The 17,463-nt window shown below is 49.1% G+C and overlaps 6 protein-coding genes across 6 annotated transcripts; 5 read left to right on the forward strand and 1 right to left on the reverse strand.

Annotated features, from left to right (window-relative positions):
* Positions 1-1,522: 1,522 nt before the first annotated feature.
* On the forward strand, positions 1,523-4,204 carry ACHE_40587S (uncharacterized protein; the record flags this gene model as incomplete). The annotated part of the gene is made up of 2 exons (XM_043278802.1): positions 1,523-2,179; positions 2,234-4,204. 2 exons carry the CDS (start codon positions 1,523-1,525, stop codon positions 4,202-4,204), a joined length of 2,628 nt encoding a protein of 875 aa, XP_043136545.1.
* A 1,303-nt stretch (positions 4,205-5,507) lies between these two features.
* Positions 5,508-6,353, forward strand: ACHE_40588S (uncharacterized protein; the record flags this gene model as incomplete). Its single annotated transcript, XM_043278803.1, has 1 exon — positions 5,508-6,353. One exon carries the CDS (start codon positions 5,508-5,510, stop codon positions 6,351-6,353), a length of 846 nt encoding a protein of 281 aa, XP_043136546.1.
* Positions 6,354-6,734: 381 nt separating this feature from the next.
* Positions 6,735-7,838, forward strand: ACHE_40589S (Yip1 domain protein; the record flags this gene model as incomplete). The annotated part of the gene is made up of 4 exons (XM_043278804.1): positions 6,735-6,825; positions 6,892-7,318; positions 7,378-7,530; positions 7,589-7,838. 4 exons carry the CDS (start codon positions 6,735-6,737, stop codon positions 7,836-7,838), a joined length of 921 nt encoding a protein of 306 aa, XP_043136547.1.
* Positions 7,839-8,732: 894 nt separating this feature from the next.
* Positions 8,733-10,536, forward strand: ACHE_40590S (uncharacterized protein; the record flags this gene model as incomplete). Its single annotated transcript, XM_043278805.1, has 6 exons — positions 8,733-8,769; positions 8,851-8,883; positions 8,966-9,432; positions 9,489-10,041; positions 10,097-10,407; positions 10,471-10,536. The coding sequence occupies 6 exons, from the start codon at positions 8,733-8,735 to the stop codon at positions 10,534-10,536; spliced, it is 1,467 nt and encodes a 488-aa protein (XP_043136548.1).
* Positions 10,537-10,987: 451 nt separating this feature from the next.
* ACHE_40591S (ATP-dependent 3'-5' DNA helicase) lies at positions 10,988-14,638 on the forward strand (the record flags this gene model as incomplete). The annotated part of the gene is made up of 1 exon (XM_043278806.1): positions 10,988-14,638. The coding sequence occupies one exon, from the start codon at positions 10,988-10,990 to the stop codon at positions 14,636-14,638; it is 3,651 nt and encodes a 1,216-aa protein (XP_043136549.1).
* A 604-nt stretch (positions 14,639-15,242) lies between these two features.
* ACHE_40592A (Zn(II)2Cys6 transcription factor) lies at positions 15,243-17,463 on the reverse strand (the record flags this gene model as incomplete). The annotated part of the gene is made up of 3 exons (XM_043278807.1): positions 15,243-15,504; positions 15,564-16,360; positions 16,414-17,463. 3 exons carry the CDS (start codon positions 17,461-17,463, stop codon positions 15,243-15,245), a joined length of 2,109 nt encoding a protein of 702 aa, XP_043136550.1.

The following is a 17,463-nucleotide window of genomic DNA, read 5'->3' on the forward strand; positions in this document are numbered from 1 at the left end:
ATGTTTCCTGCCCTTTCTTCTCTCATCTCCCTGTTCTTTTTCGGACTGCATGCTTTTAATAACAGTCTTTCTTAATCCTGTACTGCCAACCCCGGTCTAATTCTTGAGTCATTTTGCACATGATACCACTTTTTGGTCCTTGTTTAATTCGTTTTGTTCAAAGAGTCTTTTGTGACTTACGCTTCTATTATTTTCCAGTTATGTTTTATTCGAATTAGATCGTGTGGGAGGGACAAAAGCAAAACAAAAGCAAACACACTACCTTAATCGATTGGGACCCCGAGAAACGAGGTTCTTACCCGCGAGGATTTCGGCTTACAGGACCACGACTCTATTTTTTCTTATCCTTCTTTCTCGGATTTTCTTGGAAGGGGAGGCTTTTCTTTGCATTAGCTGAGCAATACATCTTTTCTTGCTGTTTTCTACATGCGGTTTTTCGTCGTTTCAGCCCTTTGTTTTTGTTGCTGTTATGCTCGGTTGGTTTGCGTCTTTTTCTTCGCTTCTTGTTATTACCCTGGGCTTGACTGGCCTCTGCGTTGAACTGTGCATTATGCTCCGTGGATTGAATCTTTTGTCAGATACAGTTAATTGATTAGGAATGAGGTCGATGTTAGCTGAACTTCAAGCACATCCTTCTGAATATACTATAACAAATTGAACCAACATACCATACACACCACACAGCAACAAAGTACAGTATTAAGACAAAAAAAAAAAAGGCTTAAAACAAGCCCCAACCATCCCTTAGCGGTACACAGACCCTCGATCTAGCGCATAGATGCTGCGTTAGTTCATCCTGTACTACGCACACGCTAGTCCGTCACAATTCATGGATCCGGGGCATTGGATGTATTATAGGGCGTGCGATTTCAATGTCTAAATCCGTGGTCCCTTGCTTGATTTGATTCGTTGTTAGCGTCAACTCTGTGGCGGCGGCGTAGGGCTGAGCGGAGTTTATTTGATTATTAGGGTAAGTCGGAGTTTTAAGGCGTCGCTTTTTTTCTGTTTGTGGTGTACATGAAAGGTGACAAATTCATATTGGTTGTTTTGTCAGGTCTATTTTGATAGAGTGACTGGTGCAATCGTGCAGTGGGGTGTCTATTACCTGGATAATGATGCTTATACGGAGTACGGCTAAGTGAAAAGAGTTCACACTGCCTTAGCCATTGGATAGTTCCATGGCGTTATATCTCAATTTGTAGTTCGATGAAAAAAAAAACAAAGAATTCTGAGAAGGCAAAGGACGAAGATGTCGTCGAGGAACCCAAGCATAAGCACTGCATAACTCGATTATATTATTAATAATCACGCATAACCCGCATAGCCCAATTTTTTCAAAAAGTTCTCGCCGCAAGACCGGCTAAACACCGATCTCGAAATTTGCCTCTCATTATTTTCTTTTTCTTTGCTCGTCATTTGACATTGTCACGAATCCCACGACTTGCTGAATTCCTTCCCCTCGCATACTCCATACCCATTCTGGAGGAACGACCGGACCCGAACCTCACGAACGCAGTATTAGATGCTTCGCTGCAGCAATGTCGGCGCCCTGCAGACGGCAGCCGGGAGGGTTACGGCGCTGAAGTTGATACCGCCGAGATGTGTTGGGTATTCCGGAACTAGAGCAATTGGATTACAGTCTCCGATTTCGAGTAGCGCGATTGCGCGGAGGATACCACGGAGGGGCAATCTAGGACCGTCGCTGTTTTGCGCGCGCTCTGTTGGGGGATTGAGAACATACGCTACAGATGCGACTGAGGATATCGCCGGAGAGGAGAACGATGAAGCCCAGCTTACGCCCCTGCCTACACACGAGAAACCGGAGAAGTCACGCGGGGCACCGAGGAAACGAGACTCGCTACTCCACGAACTCGCAAAAGAAGGAACATCGCCAAAACTCCGAGAAGATAGGAAGCAGAGGGAGTGGAGTAACTTCAGTCTCAATGAAATCAAAAGGGCCGAAACCGCGGCCAACAAAGAAGTGATTTGGTTGACGGATCGGGCGACGTTGGCGGAGAGGGTTGAAAAGGTGCTGCAGAAGAGGGACGCGTTGTTTGCGGCGACGCTTGTGCGGAAGGCACAGGGGTTGGGGCTTGGGAGTACGGCGGCGTGGAATTATCTCATGGAGTATTGCATCAGGGAGAATGAGCCGCAGGCTGCGTGGAGGTTCTATAACGAGGTAGGTTGTTTTTCGTATTCGAGGGTATGGCTTGGATGATTGACCGATTTGCAGATGAAAAAACGAGGACGGCAGCCGAATACGAGGACCTATACGCTCATGTTGTCTGGTCTGGGTAGAACCACCAACCAACTTGGATTCAATAACATTAAGACCGCATTGTCAATTTACGAGAGCATTGCCGAAACCAACAATGGCATCGAACAAAGCATCGTCCATGCCAATGCCTTATTAACTGCCTGTCTTCGACAGGGTGACTTGGACACCCTGTGGAAGGTTGCCGCGGAGCTCCCTGAAGTCGGACCACAGGCGCCGGATGAGAAAACATATACTATAATCCTGAAAGCCGTCACATTTTCCCTCGAGCGAGATGTAAAGGAAATACCATCAGAGGATGTGGACAAGATAATCGAGCGGAGACACGAAGCCGTGATAGAAGCCAAGAAAGTTTGGTCTGAAGTGGTCTATCTCTGGAAAGCAGGACGTATTCCCATGGACACTTATCTCGCCAATGCTATGGCGAAGATCCTGTTGCAGGGAACCTCCGATCACGACTGCCATGATGTCTTTAAGTTGTATAGGCAAGTCTGTGGCACACCGGTTCTTGTAGAGGAACCGCGTAAGCCTAGGGCGCCTACGCCACCATCACCACCTCCCCGTTCTTCCCCGCCACCTAAACCGAAGAGAAAACAGAAGAAAGAGGAACATCTCATTGCCCCAGATTCAGATCCTGATAGGAACTATGTCCCGTTTGTGGGCGAGGACGAAGAACCGTTATACAAGTCGAGAGAGGCAGAAGAGGAACTGGAGGTTATGGAGCAGGAACCGGAGGAAGAGGTCTCGGTGAATTTTGATCATTTATTCGATCCGGTTTTCTCAGGGGTTGCTCCGGCTGCTGAGCAAGCTGCCACAGCGGAGCCCCAGCCTGCTGTGCAGGATGCGACGATTAGAGAGCAAGCTACCAATGCGCAAGAAACCCAAACTGTTGCGCAGGATGCCGAGGACACTTCCTCGGAAGGAACTTCGTCAACTGCTGAGTCCACAGCTGAGACTCCCCAAGCTGTGGAGACAAACGTGGTGACTAGCGGCAGGGAAATCAAAAGACCATCTTTCCGAACATTGGTTCCCTTTGGCAGCTCAGAGCTTTGCTATGTGTTGGAGGCTTGTATGCTTATGACACAAGGGACGCCAGCCGCAAGAGCCAATTGGGAGTATTTCACGCAGAGTGATAATCCACACAAGATCCAACCAGACAAAGAATCCTGCCTTTGGTATCTGCGGATCCTACGACAGTCGCACTCCAGCCGCCTCACAATCCGACTCCTTCAGGATCAGATGATCCCCGCCAAACTGGTGGATGGTAGGGTTTTCCACATCGCTCTCAGCTGCTGCCGGCGTGACCGTAAGAACATCAGCATCTTCAGGAATGCCAATGAGATCCTCGACCTCATGCACCAGAGCATTGTCCTTCCCGACCCGCGAGCGTTGGAGGGCTACCTTGAACTAGTCGAGAGCTTAAGGAGGAATCCTCAACGTCTCACGATCTTGCAGGGTCTTGAGCCGGAGAGGAAAAAGCCCGCTGCCAGCTTGGAAGCTTGGGGTCGCGAGTTGCAGGTGAAGTTGCAATTGCTCGCGGTGCAAGCGCTGCGCCCTCACATTGCGAAGTTCCATGATGCGATGCAACAGGCGGACAATGATCTCCACGCTCAGGGCCGTTCGTCCAAGAACAAAAAGCACGTTGCAGTCTATGGTTCCTCGGCTGTGAAGATCATGCTCACAGCAAGACTCATGATGGACAACCTCTTGACCAGGAGTAATGCATCGCTCATTTCCGAGGAAGATCGCAAGTTGCTCGAGGAAGGCTCGCATAGGTTGCGAGTGTACTCAACCCCCGGCGCATCGAAGAAGTTCCATAACATCACCGTGTTTCCGACGCCAAAGCAGCTTAGGGCATTCGAGAATGGAGGAGGAAGGGCTGTGGTAGGGGAAATTGCGAAGAGAGGATGGCGGCATGATGGCGAATAATAAATTGCGACTTATATTTTCTGTTTCCTGCATTCGGAATTTTCCTTCGATCTCACTATCCGGATTGTACATTACTTGTGCTGCGGGTTGTCGACTTCTCTCTCCCCGGCCGTCAGGCCGATAGCAGTGCATGCATGAACAGGCGTTGGTTATTTTGCATTCTGATTTGGCTCCTTTGACATAAAGCATGTACAACTATACATATTGTGGTTAACGTTTGATGACATGGTGTGGATTTGTACATATCTACGATTTCATGAAGCCTTGCCATGTTTCTGACGCTCCGTTTTCATGGCAGTTCTTGCTAACATTCAAATATTATGTAGGTAGCGTATGATCCAAGTTAGCAAGTAAGAATTGTACGATGTAAGCCCATAGTTAACGTAATCGGTAAACGAGCTGGACATGTAAGCGAGCTGAACACCCCACCCAAATCACGTCCATGAATTAGAACCTTCTACTTTAAACACCCACCATGCCACCAAATCACGCTTGAAGCTCTAGAAATTTAGTAGAGCAAGAGGGTAGGATCTTGTTAGCTATTCAGGCTATCAGGAGGCAAGAAATTCCCTCAATTCGTGAAGCAGCACGCCGATTCAATGTACTGAAGTCAACTTTCTCCACGCGCCTTCGTGGAACGATAAATCGCTCCAAATTACGCGCCAATAACCACAAATTGACAGAAATTGAAGAGGAATCGCTTCAAAGATGGATTCTCTCACTTGATGATCGTGGAGCAGCACCCCGACCTACTACTGTACAAGAAATCGTGAATATTCTTCTGGCAGCACGTGGAACTACCCTGGTTCAAACAGTTGGGGGAAAATGGGTCTATAACTTTGTGAAAAGGTATCCTGAGCTTTCGACCTGATTTTCAAGACGCTACAATTATGAGCGCGCAAAATGTGAAGACCCAAAGATTATCACAGAGTGGTTTAATCTTGTGCAAAAAACAATACTTCAATATGGCATCAGCCCGGACGATATTTACAACTTTGACGAGACTGGTTTTGCAATGGGTTTAGCAACCACTGCAAAAGTCATTACAAGGGCTGAATACTACGGTCGATGATCACTCTTACAACCTGGAAATCGCGAGTGGGCGACTGTTATTGAATGTATAAATGCCTCAGGTTGGGCCTTGCCGCTGTGTGTGATTTTCAAAGGCAAGGTTTTCATTGAGGCTTGGTCTGATGGTCTTCTGGATGATTGGCGATTTGAAGTAAGCCTAAATGGCTGGACTTCTGATGAAATTGGATTTCAATAGCTTCAAAAGCTCTTTATCCCATCATCAATTACTTGTATGAAAGGGAAATATCGGCTTTTGATACTTGACGGTCATGGTAGTCATTTGACACCAAAATTTGATGAATTATGCAGCCAAAATGATATTATTCCAATCTGTATGCCTGCACATTCATTACATCTTTTACAACCTCTTGATATCGGCTGTTTTTCAGTGTTAAAGCGATCATATGGCCGGCTTGTTGAAACCAAAATGCGTCTTAGGATCAACCATATTGACAAGTTCAACTTCCTTGAGGCTTACCCACACACACGATTTGAAACATTCAAGCCTGAAACCATTAGAAATAGCTTTGCGGCTGCTGGCTTAGTACCATTTGATCCTGACAGAGTGCTTTCAAAGCTAAATATTCGTCTTCGCACACCAACCCCCCCAGTGAGCTGGGGTAGTGAATCAAGCCGCAATTTCACACCCAAAACTCCTCAAACGCTTAAGCAACTACATCGACAAGCTTCATCAATTAAAAGGCTACTTAGACAGCGCTCACAAAGCCCACCAAGCCCAACACATCGTGCACTTAATCAGCTAGTAAAAGGCTGCCAACTCGCAATACAAAGTGCTACAATTTTAGCAAAGGAAAACACTGAATTACGTGCTGCCAATGAGAAGCAGAAGCAAAAGCGCACTCGGTCTAAAAGGCAGATACCTCATGAAGAAGGCTTGTCAGTTTTGGAGCTTTGTGAGCTAGTCACACAGCCAGAAGAAGCAATTGAAGCACCTCCCCCCCCTCAGCCAAGAAGGCCTTCACCACCTTTACAGCCGCGAACAAGGGCTTTACCAAGGTGCAGAGCCTGTGGAAATGAGGGACATAAGAGAAATGCATGTCCAGTTAGACATAATTAGCTAATTTCCTTAATTTAATGCCGTTTTGGTTGATACAAATGCATTTACAATTTATAGGTGGGGGTTGGTGTCCAGCTCGCTTACATGTCCAGCTCGTTTACCGATTACGTTATAGATTTTTATTGCCTCATGATCAAGGCATACATATATGAAACGGCTGACCACGTTCCGCCTGCCGTTTTAGGCCCGTGCGTGTACGTAATGCCACTCTAGCTTCTCCGGGCAGTCCAGCAGTACGGAGTTGCTCTATTGCTCGCAGTTGGGATAATTGCATTCCTATCTCACTTCCCTTATCCCATTTTGATCTCAGCTGAAGGGTCATGCCCTGTGGAGGTGAAGCAAGGAACAACGTCCATCCCGTACAGACATAGCCCGTCCACCATGGCTAGCGCACACGCATCCAACTATCCTCATGACGACCTACGCGACGATGAATCGATCCTTGATGATGATGTGATTGAGGCTGATGATGGTAAGTCGCATTATATTTTGGTCATGTATAGTTGTCCTACGGTATGCTGACTCCCTTGTGCGGTAGCCATCGAAGCCGACGACCCTCTACACCAAGACACGTCGGATACTGCTCCGTTACGAGGCAACATTCAGCCCGAACCCTCATCTTCCCGAGGCGGGGGATCCGGAGGCGGCGGTTTCTCCAGCAACTACCTGACCTCTTCGATTCCCGGAGAAGACCGCCGCGCGACGCAGAACACCATCGATGAGACGGTCTGGCAGACCCTTTCGCGCGACCTCACAGCCGTGTGGGAGAAGATGCGCCAGGTCCTGTGGCCGAAATACCTGATGGGGGGAATGTTACAGCGTGGTGGTGGTGGCATCGGAGCCGCTGAACGGGGCGAGGCGACTGGGTTTGGTGGAGGATTGAGACACCTTGTGGGACGGTGGCCGGATGCTGATGTCGTCTTGCAAGGTGGGATGAGCGAGGGATTGCGGGATTGGGACCTTTGGTATGGGCTTTTGTTACCTCCCCACTATTTAGTAAGGTGGGCTAATTGGTTGCTTCTAGGGGTCCGCTTATCTTTTGCTTGCTCCTGAGTATGTTCCTATCGATGCGTGCAAAGGGTGAACAAGCGTCGTTGGTATTTTCCGGTGTCTTCTGCATTGTGTGGATTGGTGAAGCTGTGGTTACGCTGCAGATCAAATTACTAGGTGGCAATATGTATGCTCCATGCCCTTCCATTCATGTCGGATCAGCCGCTAACACGATCTCCCTCCAGTTCGTTCTTCCAATCGGTCTGCATCATCGGCTACACGCTCTTCCCTCTTGTTATCGCCGCTCTCCTCAGTGCCATGGGCCTCCCTACCATTGCGCGAATACCTGTATATCTCGTCCTAATCGCATGGTCTCTGGCAGCGGGTGTCAGTATCCTCGGAGGCTCGGGCGTCGTAAAGAACCGGGTCGGCATTGCGGTCTACCCGCTGTTCGTGTTCTATATTGCGATTGGATGCCTTTGCTTCATTAGTTAGAAGTGTCGGGACAGTGGGATGTTATACTACGTTTCCTCGCGGGTCGAATGGATTTGGGACCTCATTTTCTTTACTCTTATCAAAACTGATTACATTCCCTATATCATGTCAGATGATTCGTTTAGTTCTAGCTGAGTCAAGATATCCAATGCACGTTTCTTTTTTCTTTCTAAGATGATATGCTTTTGTGCTTATAGTTCCGTTGGTCGGCGGGGTGGAGAGCGGTGACCGGACGACGGACAGCGTGACGGAACAACAAAGCGGGCGGTCTGTCATTCGCATCACCAACTCTTCTCCGATCTTGCTTGCTTATACGGGGATTTTCATGCCTAGTGAGATCTCTTACTGTCTCTTTCTTTAATCTTATTTTCTCTCTTGCAGTTACCTGCCTGACTACTCCGCTGTAGTCTCCGGCCCAACCGGGATTTTCAGCTCCGCTTCGCGATTTTCAGCCTGCTCCGGCTTGTTCAGTACGCACATATCACATATATCCAGAGCCGTCTTGATCTACTCGCCTCCTGCGTCGATCGAATTTCCATACCGCATCCTACCGCAACTCTGTACAGCACTTGCAGGACCTCGCATTTCGCATAGTGAGTGGGGCACCCCCGGATCCCCTTTGCTTAGTATTCTATCTTCTGCTCGACTTGCAGGATGCATTGTGAGAGAAGGGGGCAATGAAGGAGAGGATGTCAGACTGGGTCGGGCGAAAGACGGAAAATATGGTCTCATTTTACATACTGACAGTGAGCTTACACTTTTTCTTGTTACATCAGGTTATTTCGCTTTTTTCACGCTCCGCCATTTCACCCCCCCCTCCCCCTGAGCTTGGATATCCGTCTGATTATCATTGTTTCTGTGAATTTCGATTTATAAATTGGCACTTGGGTCGGAATGGCATCGAATTCGCGGCGGAATGCGGAGGTAGAAGGTATGGAATACTTCAATTTGGAACGGTATATTGCTGCAGGGCCACCTTAAGCTTTGAGACTAACATTGATCGGTCTATAAGGGGATGTGCCAATGGAGCCTGTTGAGCAGAAGGGTATGAATTGATACCCACCTTTTGCTTTTGCACCCGTTTCCATTCCTGCCAATTACTCGGCTAATACTCATGCATTCTATAGCTACTACAGATGAAACCCAGACATCCGATAATGACGGCGGCGAACGCCCGGTGCGAAGGAAGCTGAAGGAAACCTCTATCACCTCGGCCCCGCAGAGCTTGAACCCCGCAAACGCCGAAGAGTCGCAGCACGGTGGAAACAGCAGGGCTAGCAGCAGGGGCAGGAAGCGATCATTCAACGAAGACGAACAGGAGAATAATGAGGAGGACGCCGGCCACAGACGGAAAAGGTCGCGCAGTTCGAATGTCGAAGAAGGTATTGGAAAAGTCCAAAATGACCTGTCGTCGAAGATTATGAGCCCGCAGAAGAAGAGAAGCCGGGACCAACTGGATAAGGAGGAACCCAAGATAGGGGCCGCGGCCGGCAAGAAGGTTACTGAGGATTCCGCTGAAAAAGAGGCCAAGCCAGCAGCGGAAGGGGAACCCGAGAAGAAGCGGCATCGGGATGATTCTCAGGAGAGGGGGTCGGTAAGTTACGGTGCCTTTTATTAGTGAAGAGCCGTGGCTAACACAAGTGTCTCTAGAAGGCTCCCCTTCCAAGCGCTTTCGCGAACACTTCATCTGTTTCCCCCTTCGGGTCCATTGGAGTTTCGAAACAAGCTGCCAAGGAAGAAGACATTGCAAACAAGCCTCAAACTACTTCCAAGTCTGCCTTCGCCTCGTCGAGTTTAGCTGCTTTCTCTGGTTCCGAACAGTCGCCTTTCAGCTCCATTGGAGGTTCTACCACATCCGTGTTCAGAAAACCGGCTACTACGGAGCCTGAGAAGCCTAAGACCGGATTTGCTGCAGCAGAGGGGCTTTCACCGTTTGCCGCCGCTGCGCCTTCTGGATTTGGAGGCATGAGCTCTGGGTTTGCTGGTTTCAGTGGCGGATTTGGTGCGGCCGCTAAGACAGGGGGAGGCCTTACCAGCTTTGCTGCCCCAGGTGGTTCTAGTCTTTTGAACAGTACCTCCGCCAAACCTTTCGGGGCTGCGGATGAGGACGAGAAGGAAGACGATGAAGAAGAAGATGAAGCCGAGAAGGGTCCTGGGGAGTTTGAACAAGACAAGACTGATGAGAGATTCTTCGAGCGAGAGAGTATGCTTCCTGTTTCTCCTCTGGTTCCAAGCGGAAATCGGCTAACATGAGATAGTTGAAACCGGTGAGGAGGAAGAGAAGACATACTTCTCCTGCAAAGCGAAGCTCTTCCAATTCTCCGACAAGGAATGGAGAGAGCGCGGCATCGGTACCTTCAAGGTGAATGTTAAAGTAACAGACGGCAAGGAGGATAAGAAAGCCGTACGATTGATCATGCGGGCCGATGGCGTTGGGCGTGTTATGCTCAATACGCCGATTTTCAAAGGCATGAATGTCGGCGATGCTACAGGCAAAGAACCTAAGGCAACAAAGCAGATTCTCCTGGCTAGTCTGGAGAGTGGTCGTTCTGCTCCGATCCTGCTTCGGGTATGTCTTCGAACCCCCTGCTAAAAAAGCTTCTATTAGCGTCCAATACTGACTGGCTCACAGACCGGAAGCGAGGACAACGCAAGGGATCTCTACAGAGTCGTTTGCGACTTACTGAAGGAACAATAGGCGATTTCATCTGCCAGGAGTTCATGGCTGTTACTTCGTAGCCCCAAGCCTACGATGTCATATCTGGAGGCCATAATCAGTCAGTGTTAGAGTTCTGATGTGTGTATTTGATATCCAAAATGGGCGAGGTTTTGCATAGAAGGTGATCGTTGTACGAGTTATGGGCGGGCATCTTGCAAAATGCTGGTAATACATAGTAGTATCGGAGGCAGGCTCTTCGTCTTCTACATTCGACTGGATCCAATTACATTCATTCAAATAGTTATTCATCTGTTTATTATTTTCATTTGCTGCTGGATCGATATTGTATGCCATATGGCGCTATACCATTCTAGGTAGTTATTGAATTTTGACACACGTGACTTCGCGTATCGGGGCATTTCTTTCAAGAAAGCTGAACCTCCTTTTCGAACGCCTTGATCATATCAGGTTATCGCAATGAGGTATCGACATGGCTGGCTCCATGTCAGACTCTGCCTCTCAGGCTGCGCTCAAGCGCAAAAGAACAACTGATACCGGCGAAGGCAAATCGGTTCCTTATACCCATCTTCGGAACAGCGCACCGCCATCCACAGCCGAGCAAGCTGCAGTCGACGGCAATGCAGTGTCAAGCGAAGCACTGACGAGCCAGGGTAAAGCCAAAAGAGCAAAGCCTTCGAAATCATTTACACCAGCCCAAACCAACAACAATGGCACCGACAGCAACGGCGCCAAAACAAGCCATGCGCCTCGCCACCCCAGAAAATCAAGAGATCCTGCCAAAAGAACCCCATCAGCTCCATGGCCTGATGTATTCAAAGACCTCGCGCGGACGCATAGTGCCTTAAATCTCGTGTACACGTTCTGTTGCACGCGGAAGCATTTCGCCACCACGTTTGATAATATCAAGAGTGCCGTCCAGGCGCAGCTTGGAGGTAATCGCGAACTGACTGTGGAAGATATCGCGAGGATGAAGGTTCTTGTGCCTAGGGCCGTGAGGTTGGATTATGTAGATGAGGCGAAATTGGAGGTTATGGCTGTTGGGGGGAAGGACATGCTTGATTATAAGCTGAAGGGGTTTGATGATGGAAGTATGGGCCATAACAACTGGATGGGGACAAGTGAGGGAACAGACCCTGAAGGAATAAAGGAAGTTCTCTTCTTTGAATTCCTCGATGGTGATTTGAAGCGGGAGATCCAGCGTTCAAAAAATACGGACGAGCCTACCAAACCGGCGCGGAAGAAGGCGATGGAAGATCTGAGAATGCCGGTTTACAGCCAGAAACAGATACTGAAGTTGATTGAGAAGCGGAATGCGAAGTTCTCAGATGCTGTTGATGCATTCTTGGTCCAATGTGAAGATGAGGGCTTGGAACCAATGGAACAATTGGAACGCAAGAAGGATATGATGATCCCATCGCCTCCCGATAGTGGTGTCAATACTCCCGCAGCTACTTTGGCATCAAAGCCTCAGTTGCCACGCGAGATTCCAAAGGAACGAAAGTCCATCTCAGAAATCATCGAAGAGATTCGGGAACTAGATTGGTACTCTGCTCAGATAGTCCCAGATGGCCACAGAGCCTTCGATGCTCAGCCATCTGTCTATGGTGACTTGTTGTTTCAGCTTACCCAGAACATGGTCGATGCCTTATATAACACCAAGGGTATTACGCAGTTCTATTCCCATCAGGCGGAGGCAATTAATTATCTGCACCAGGGCCACAATGTCATTGTTTCTACGTCCACAAGCTCTGGAAAATCATTGATATACCAAGTTCCCATGCTGCATGAACTTGAGAGAGATCATAATAGCAGAGGAATGTATATCTTTCCTACAAAGGCTTTGGCACAGGACCAAAGACGCAGTTTGAAAGATTTACTACAGTACATGGATGGCCTGCAGGACACGATTGTGGAAACATTTGATGGAGATACACCCATGGAAGATCGCAATCTGATTCGCGAGGAGGCACGTATTATCTTCACCAATCCTGATATGTTGCATATCACGATCCTGTCGCGGGAGAGTGCGTGGCGCACTTTTTTACAAAACCTCAAATTCGTCGTAGTTGACGAACTGCATGTCTACAATGGCCTTTTTGGCTCGCATGTTGCGTTCATCATTCGGCGACTACGCAGGCTCTGTGCTGCAGTGGGTAACCACCATGTCAAATTCATCTCTTGTTCGGCTACTGTAGCGAACCCCGAAGAACACATGAAGGCCGTTTTTGGCATTGATGATGTCAAATTGGTGGATTTTGATGGATCTCCTTCTGGCCGAAAGGAATTTATATGTTGGAATACGCCTTTCAAGGATCCAGGAGATCCGACGTCAGGACGTGGGGATTGCGTTGTAGAGACTGCAAGGCTCTTCTGCCAACTGATCGCGCGAGGCGTCAGGGTTATCGCCTTTTGTCGGATAAGGAAAATGTGCGAGATCCTCCTCCAAGCTGTGAGGAACGAATTTCACAATCTCGAGCGCCCCGAAATTGGTAAACTGGTAATGGGATATCGAGGTGGCTACAGCCCGCAAGACCGGAGGAGAATTGAGAAAGAAATGTTTGAGGGCCAGTTGATGGGAATCGTTGCGACAAACGCCCTCGAACTGGGCGTTGACATTGGCTCTCTCGATGCCGTTATCACCCTTGGCTTCCCATACTCAATTTCCAACCTGCGCCAGCAAAGTGGTCGAGCCGGACGCAGAAACAAAGATTCACTCTCCGTGCTAGTTGGCGACAGATATCCAACGGACCAGTACTACATGAAGAATCCCAACGAACTATTCACAAAACCAAACTGCGAGTTGCAGATCGATCTTGCAAATGAGCTTATCCTGGAAGGACATGTGCAATGCGCGGCGTTCGAGATGCCTATCAAACCCGATCAGGACAGCGTCTACTTTGGCGAAAAATTGCCAGCATTGGCAGCTACCAGACTTGTCAAGGATGAATTCGGGTTCTACCATTGCCATGAGCGGTTCAGACCCCAACCCTCCCGGTGCATCTCTATCCGAGACACGGAGGACCAGCACTTTGCCGTCATCGACACGACGCACGCGAGGAACGTGGTTCTGGAGGAAGTCGAGGCGTCACGGACGTTCTTTACGATTTACGAAGGTGGCATCTTCCTACATCAAGGTCAAACGTACCTGGTCCAAGAACTCAACACAGACAGACGGTTTGCTCGCGTCGTCCGCGTCCATGTGGATTGGACCACGATGCAGCGGGATTACACCGACATCGACCCAATCGAGACAGAAGCAATGCGCATAATTAGCGACAAAACCTCGTCATCCTCATCCTCATCATCACCTCCACGCGTATACTACGGTTCTGTCCAAATTCACGCCGTCGTATACGGCTTCTTCAAAATCGACAAACGCGGCCGCATTCTTGACGCAGTAGCGGTGGATAACCCACCCATCGACATCTTCACCAAAGGCATCTGGCTCGACGTACCCAAACGGGCCCTTGAGATCCTCGACTCCAGACGTCTAAATATCGCTGCTGCGATCCACGCCGCCGAACATGCCGTGCTCTCTTTACTCCCTACATTCGTTATCTCGTCTCCAGGCGACGTCCGTACAGAATGCAAAGTAGCCAAGAAGGAGTTGGGGAAGAACCTCAAACTCGCCAATGAGATACCTACTGGAAGTGCCAATACCAACGCTTATCAACCACGAACCCAGAAAACCAGGGATCTCCAGCCACCCTCTCGCAAACGTCCCGCTCGTCTTACCTTCTATGACGCGAAAGGTGGTTCCTGCGGTTCTGGGATAGCTGGTAAAGCCCTCGAATTCATCGACGTTCTCCTCCGCCGCGCCATATCCCGCATTGAAACGTGTCATTGTATCACGCCTCAGGGGTGTATCGAGTGCGTCTGCGATGAGCGCTGCAAGGAGATGAACGTGGTGATGAGTAAGGCTGGAGCTGGTGTTGTACTGAGGTGTCTGTTGGGTCTGGAGGTTGATGTTGATGCCTTACCTTGGGGAGAGGAATACTTTGAAGACGAAGGCATTGATGGTGGTAGTAGTGGTGCTGGCGGAGAATTGGCGGGTGGTTTGGAGACGGTTGTTGAGGCGCAGGAGGTTCCGTGGAAGAGGGGCTGTTCGCCTTCATTGTGATGCTTGGCGTTTGGCCGGATCTGAATATTTCGTTGACTTGAGGCGAGCACGGCCTCAACCTGTACAGGGGTTGTGACTATATGAGCTGTTCTATATACATTCATATCACCAGATACAAACACACATTGGTTCAAAGAGAGCCTTTATATCTTTGTAACTTTTCCAAGTAACTCCCTCCACAATGCAACGGCCTGTCATTAACGCCTCTATAGCCGTCTATCATGATAAATACATATCGTACAGTAGATGCAAAGCCTGTAATGGGTGGTTTGTGATTTGTACAGACGGGAACGGTCAAGAGGAAAAGGCAAAAAACAATATTGTAAACCTTCTCGCAGGTAGGGACCAAGGGACCATTGACAACAATGGCTTTTCTGTGTGCTAGTAGAACCGACGCCCAGTGACAGCCCGCGGGTTGTATACTGGCATCTCCACCATCGAAGCTGAGTCGTCTGAAGATATTAAGATCTGGATGGAGTCCAGGTAGAGATGCGGCCATGAAAATCATGGATTTTGATCTCCCAGTTGGATAAAAGTGATGGAAAGGTGTTTTATGCTAAGCGTGACCATATCGAATCGATTCAGGTACGCGAAGCTAAAGAGCTCATGTCCCACTTGCCAGCGTAGACGGGGAACTCCTATCGCTCTCACTGTCGTCCAAGGTAATCTTCCAGAATAGTGTTTTCATATCGCGAACGCTTTCTCGAAAGTCGTCTTGCGGGTCGTTCGTTCGTTCTTCCGTCAATGCGCGTACTTCGCGCACGATATCGGGGTATCCTTCGTCATTCGGGAGCCACCAGTGGTTGAGTTCGGGTTTCTGCCAGATTTCTGCCATGCGTGTTCGATATCGAGGAGCGGTAACGCATCTGCGGTTGAAAATGGGGAAATTAGTATAACCGGCCTCCTTGTTTCGCCGAAGACTCACCCGTTCTGCTCCATTTTGACAAGTTTCCTCCTACACCACATTATATGTTTTTCATCCTTTGGCAGAAGAATGCTTGCAATTCCTAAACAGTTGTTGAAAGCAAAGAAATACCCATTCTCTTTCTCGGGCCATCGATCAATTGTCTCTATCAGCCGACATTGTTCCGAAGCCAAGCGTTGCAGTTCGAACATGGACGGTTGTTGTAAAGTGAGAAATGACTGATACTCGAACATTGTTCTGGTGGAAAGGTAGTCGATCCATGCAAAATTAATACGCCATAACGGACCCGTAGACAGGCTGCCTGGAATGTAGGGATCGAAGGGATCATCCTCGGTCAAAGGCTGTCTATTCGGAAAGGACTGAACAGTATGCTCGGGGCTTTCGAGTGCGATAAGGATATCCTTCATCCGCTCCAATGTTTGAGAAAGGTTTTGGTTCTGAACTATAAAGTCGTCGATCGATATAATGCCTCGAGACAGCTTGGCGTACAACGACGCCATATCCAACCCAAACCGGCGGTTGATGGAAACAGCAAAATCGATCTGTTTTTGCGCGTCATGCGGATACAGTGCGGCTTGCTCCCCATCATATTGTTCTTTAGAAATGTACCAATCACGTCCGAGAACGGCTTCGTTTCCAGCCAGAATGCCGGCCACCAAGTCAAAACGGGAGTACCACAAGAATATATGCGAGTGCATTTCGTCGCGGTTTATGGATTGGGGAGTCAAGAGTTCGCTCATCAAAGCATGCGCAGCTTGATGGTGACTAATAAGGTTCACCCAGTCGCCCGATAATTCCTGCAAAACCTATAAGCATGTAGATAAACAGACAAAACGCTGTTGGTTCATACCTCAAACGTAGTAAGCACTAGGACAGTGATCAGCATTGCCTCAGTATGCTTCTCACCGGAGCTCAAGGACTCGCGTAATAGGGTCAGTGCCTTATTGTAATACTTGAGAAACGTGCAAAGCTTTCCGTTACCACTCTGGACGCAATGATGATACGCAGCAAAGCCGACGACCGCATGGAGGAGAGGTTCGTATTGCAGGGCAAGCTCAGTGATCGTTTGGTGTACAAAACGGTGACACGGGTGTCTCAGAAGGTAGTGTCGGTACGTCAGCACTTCCTGATGGAAGATAAGGTAGAACCGCAAGTCTTCTGCTAGATTGGCAGTCCCGAGAGATCCAACTGGTTCTTGTGGAGGTAGACCTGTACTGCCCGATCGTATACTCATAGTCTCGAACATCGGTGATGCCTCAGTGGACGGGGAGCTGCTCACGTGCTCAAACGACTGTAGATAGCTCTTCGTCGGAGATTGTGAACTGTTTTGCGTTTTGAGAAGAACAGGTAAGGATCTAGCTGTGCCCATGGCAGGGGACAGCTGGGGTCCAGAGCCGGGACTCCGCTCTTCATCCTCCTCATTGTCTGCTATGGGGTTCAAAGCGCGGCCATCGTCTTGTTCCACCTGACTGGGCGAGTCAGTCCCCTGCGAGCGGGAACTTGGTCCCTTGGATTTGGATCGGGAGCGGGCACTAGATCTCGAGGTCGAACCGGAGGCCGATGGATAGACGCAGTCTCGATTTCCTTTCCTGCACCTATCACAAACCGGACGTGCCTCGTCACATTTGATACGCCTAGATCGACAGGTGAAACAGCCACTTCGTGTTCGTCTGTGTTTCTTGTGTTCCGTACCCGGCTGTAAGGATCTCTGCTGGTTTTGCGTCGAGGAGATGAATGGAGGGACGGGAGAGGGAGTGTGCCAGAAAGCTACACTCTCGGAATATTGGCTAGGACCGAGGATCGAGTACGCGGGGAATTGGGTTGGGTTCTGTTGTAGTTGACTTTGGCTTTGCGGATAGCCCATCACGGAGGCTTGAGGCGGGGTATATGGATTTGCCAT

Source organism: Aspergillus chevalieri, chromosome 4, assembly GCF_016861735.1.
Source record: "Aspergillus chevalieri M1 DNA, chromosome 4, nearly complete sequence".
NCBI classification, from domain to species: domain Eukaryota; kingdom Fungi; phylum Ascomycota; class Eurotiomycetes; order Eurotiales; family Aspergillaceae; genus Aspergillus; species Aspergillus chevalieri.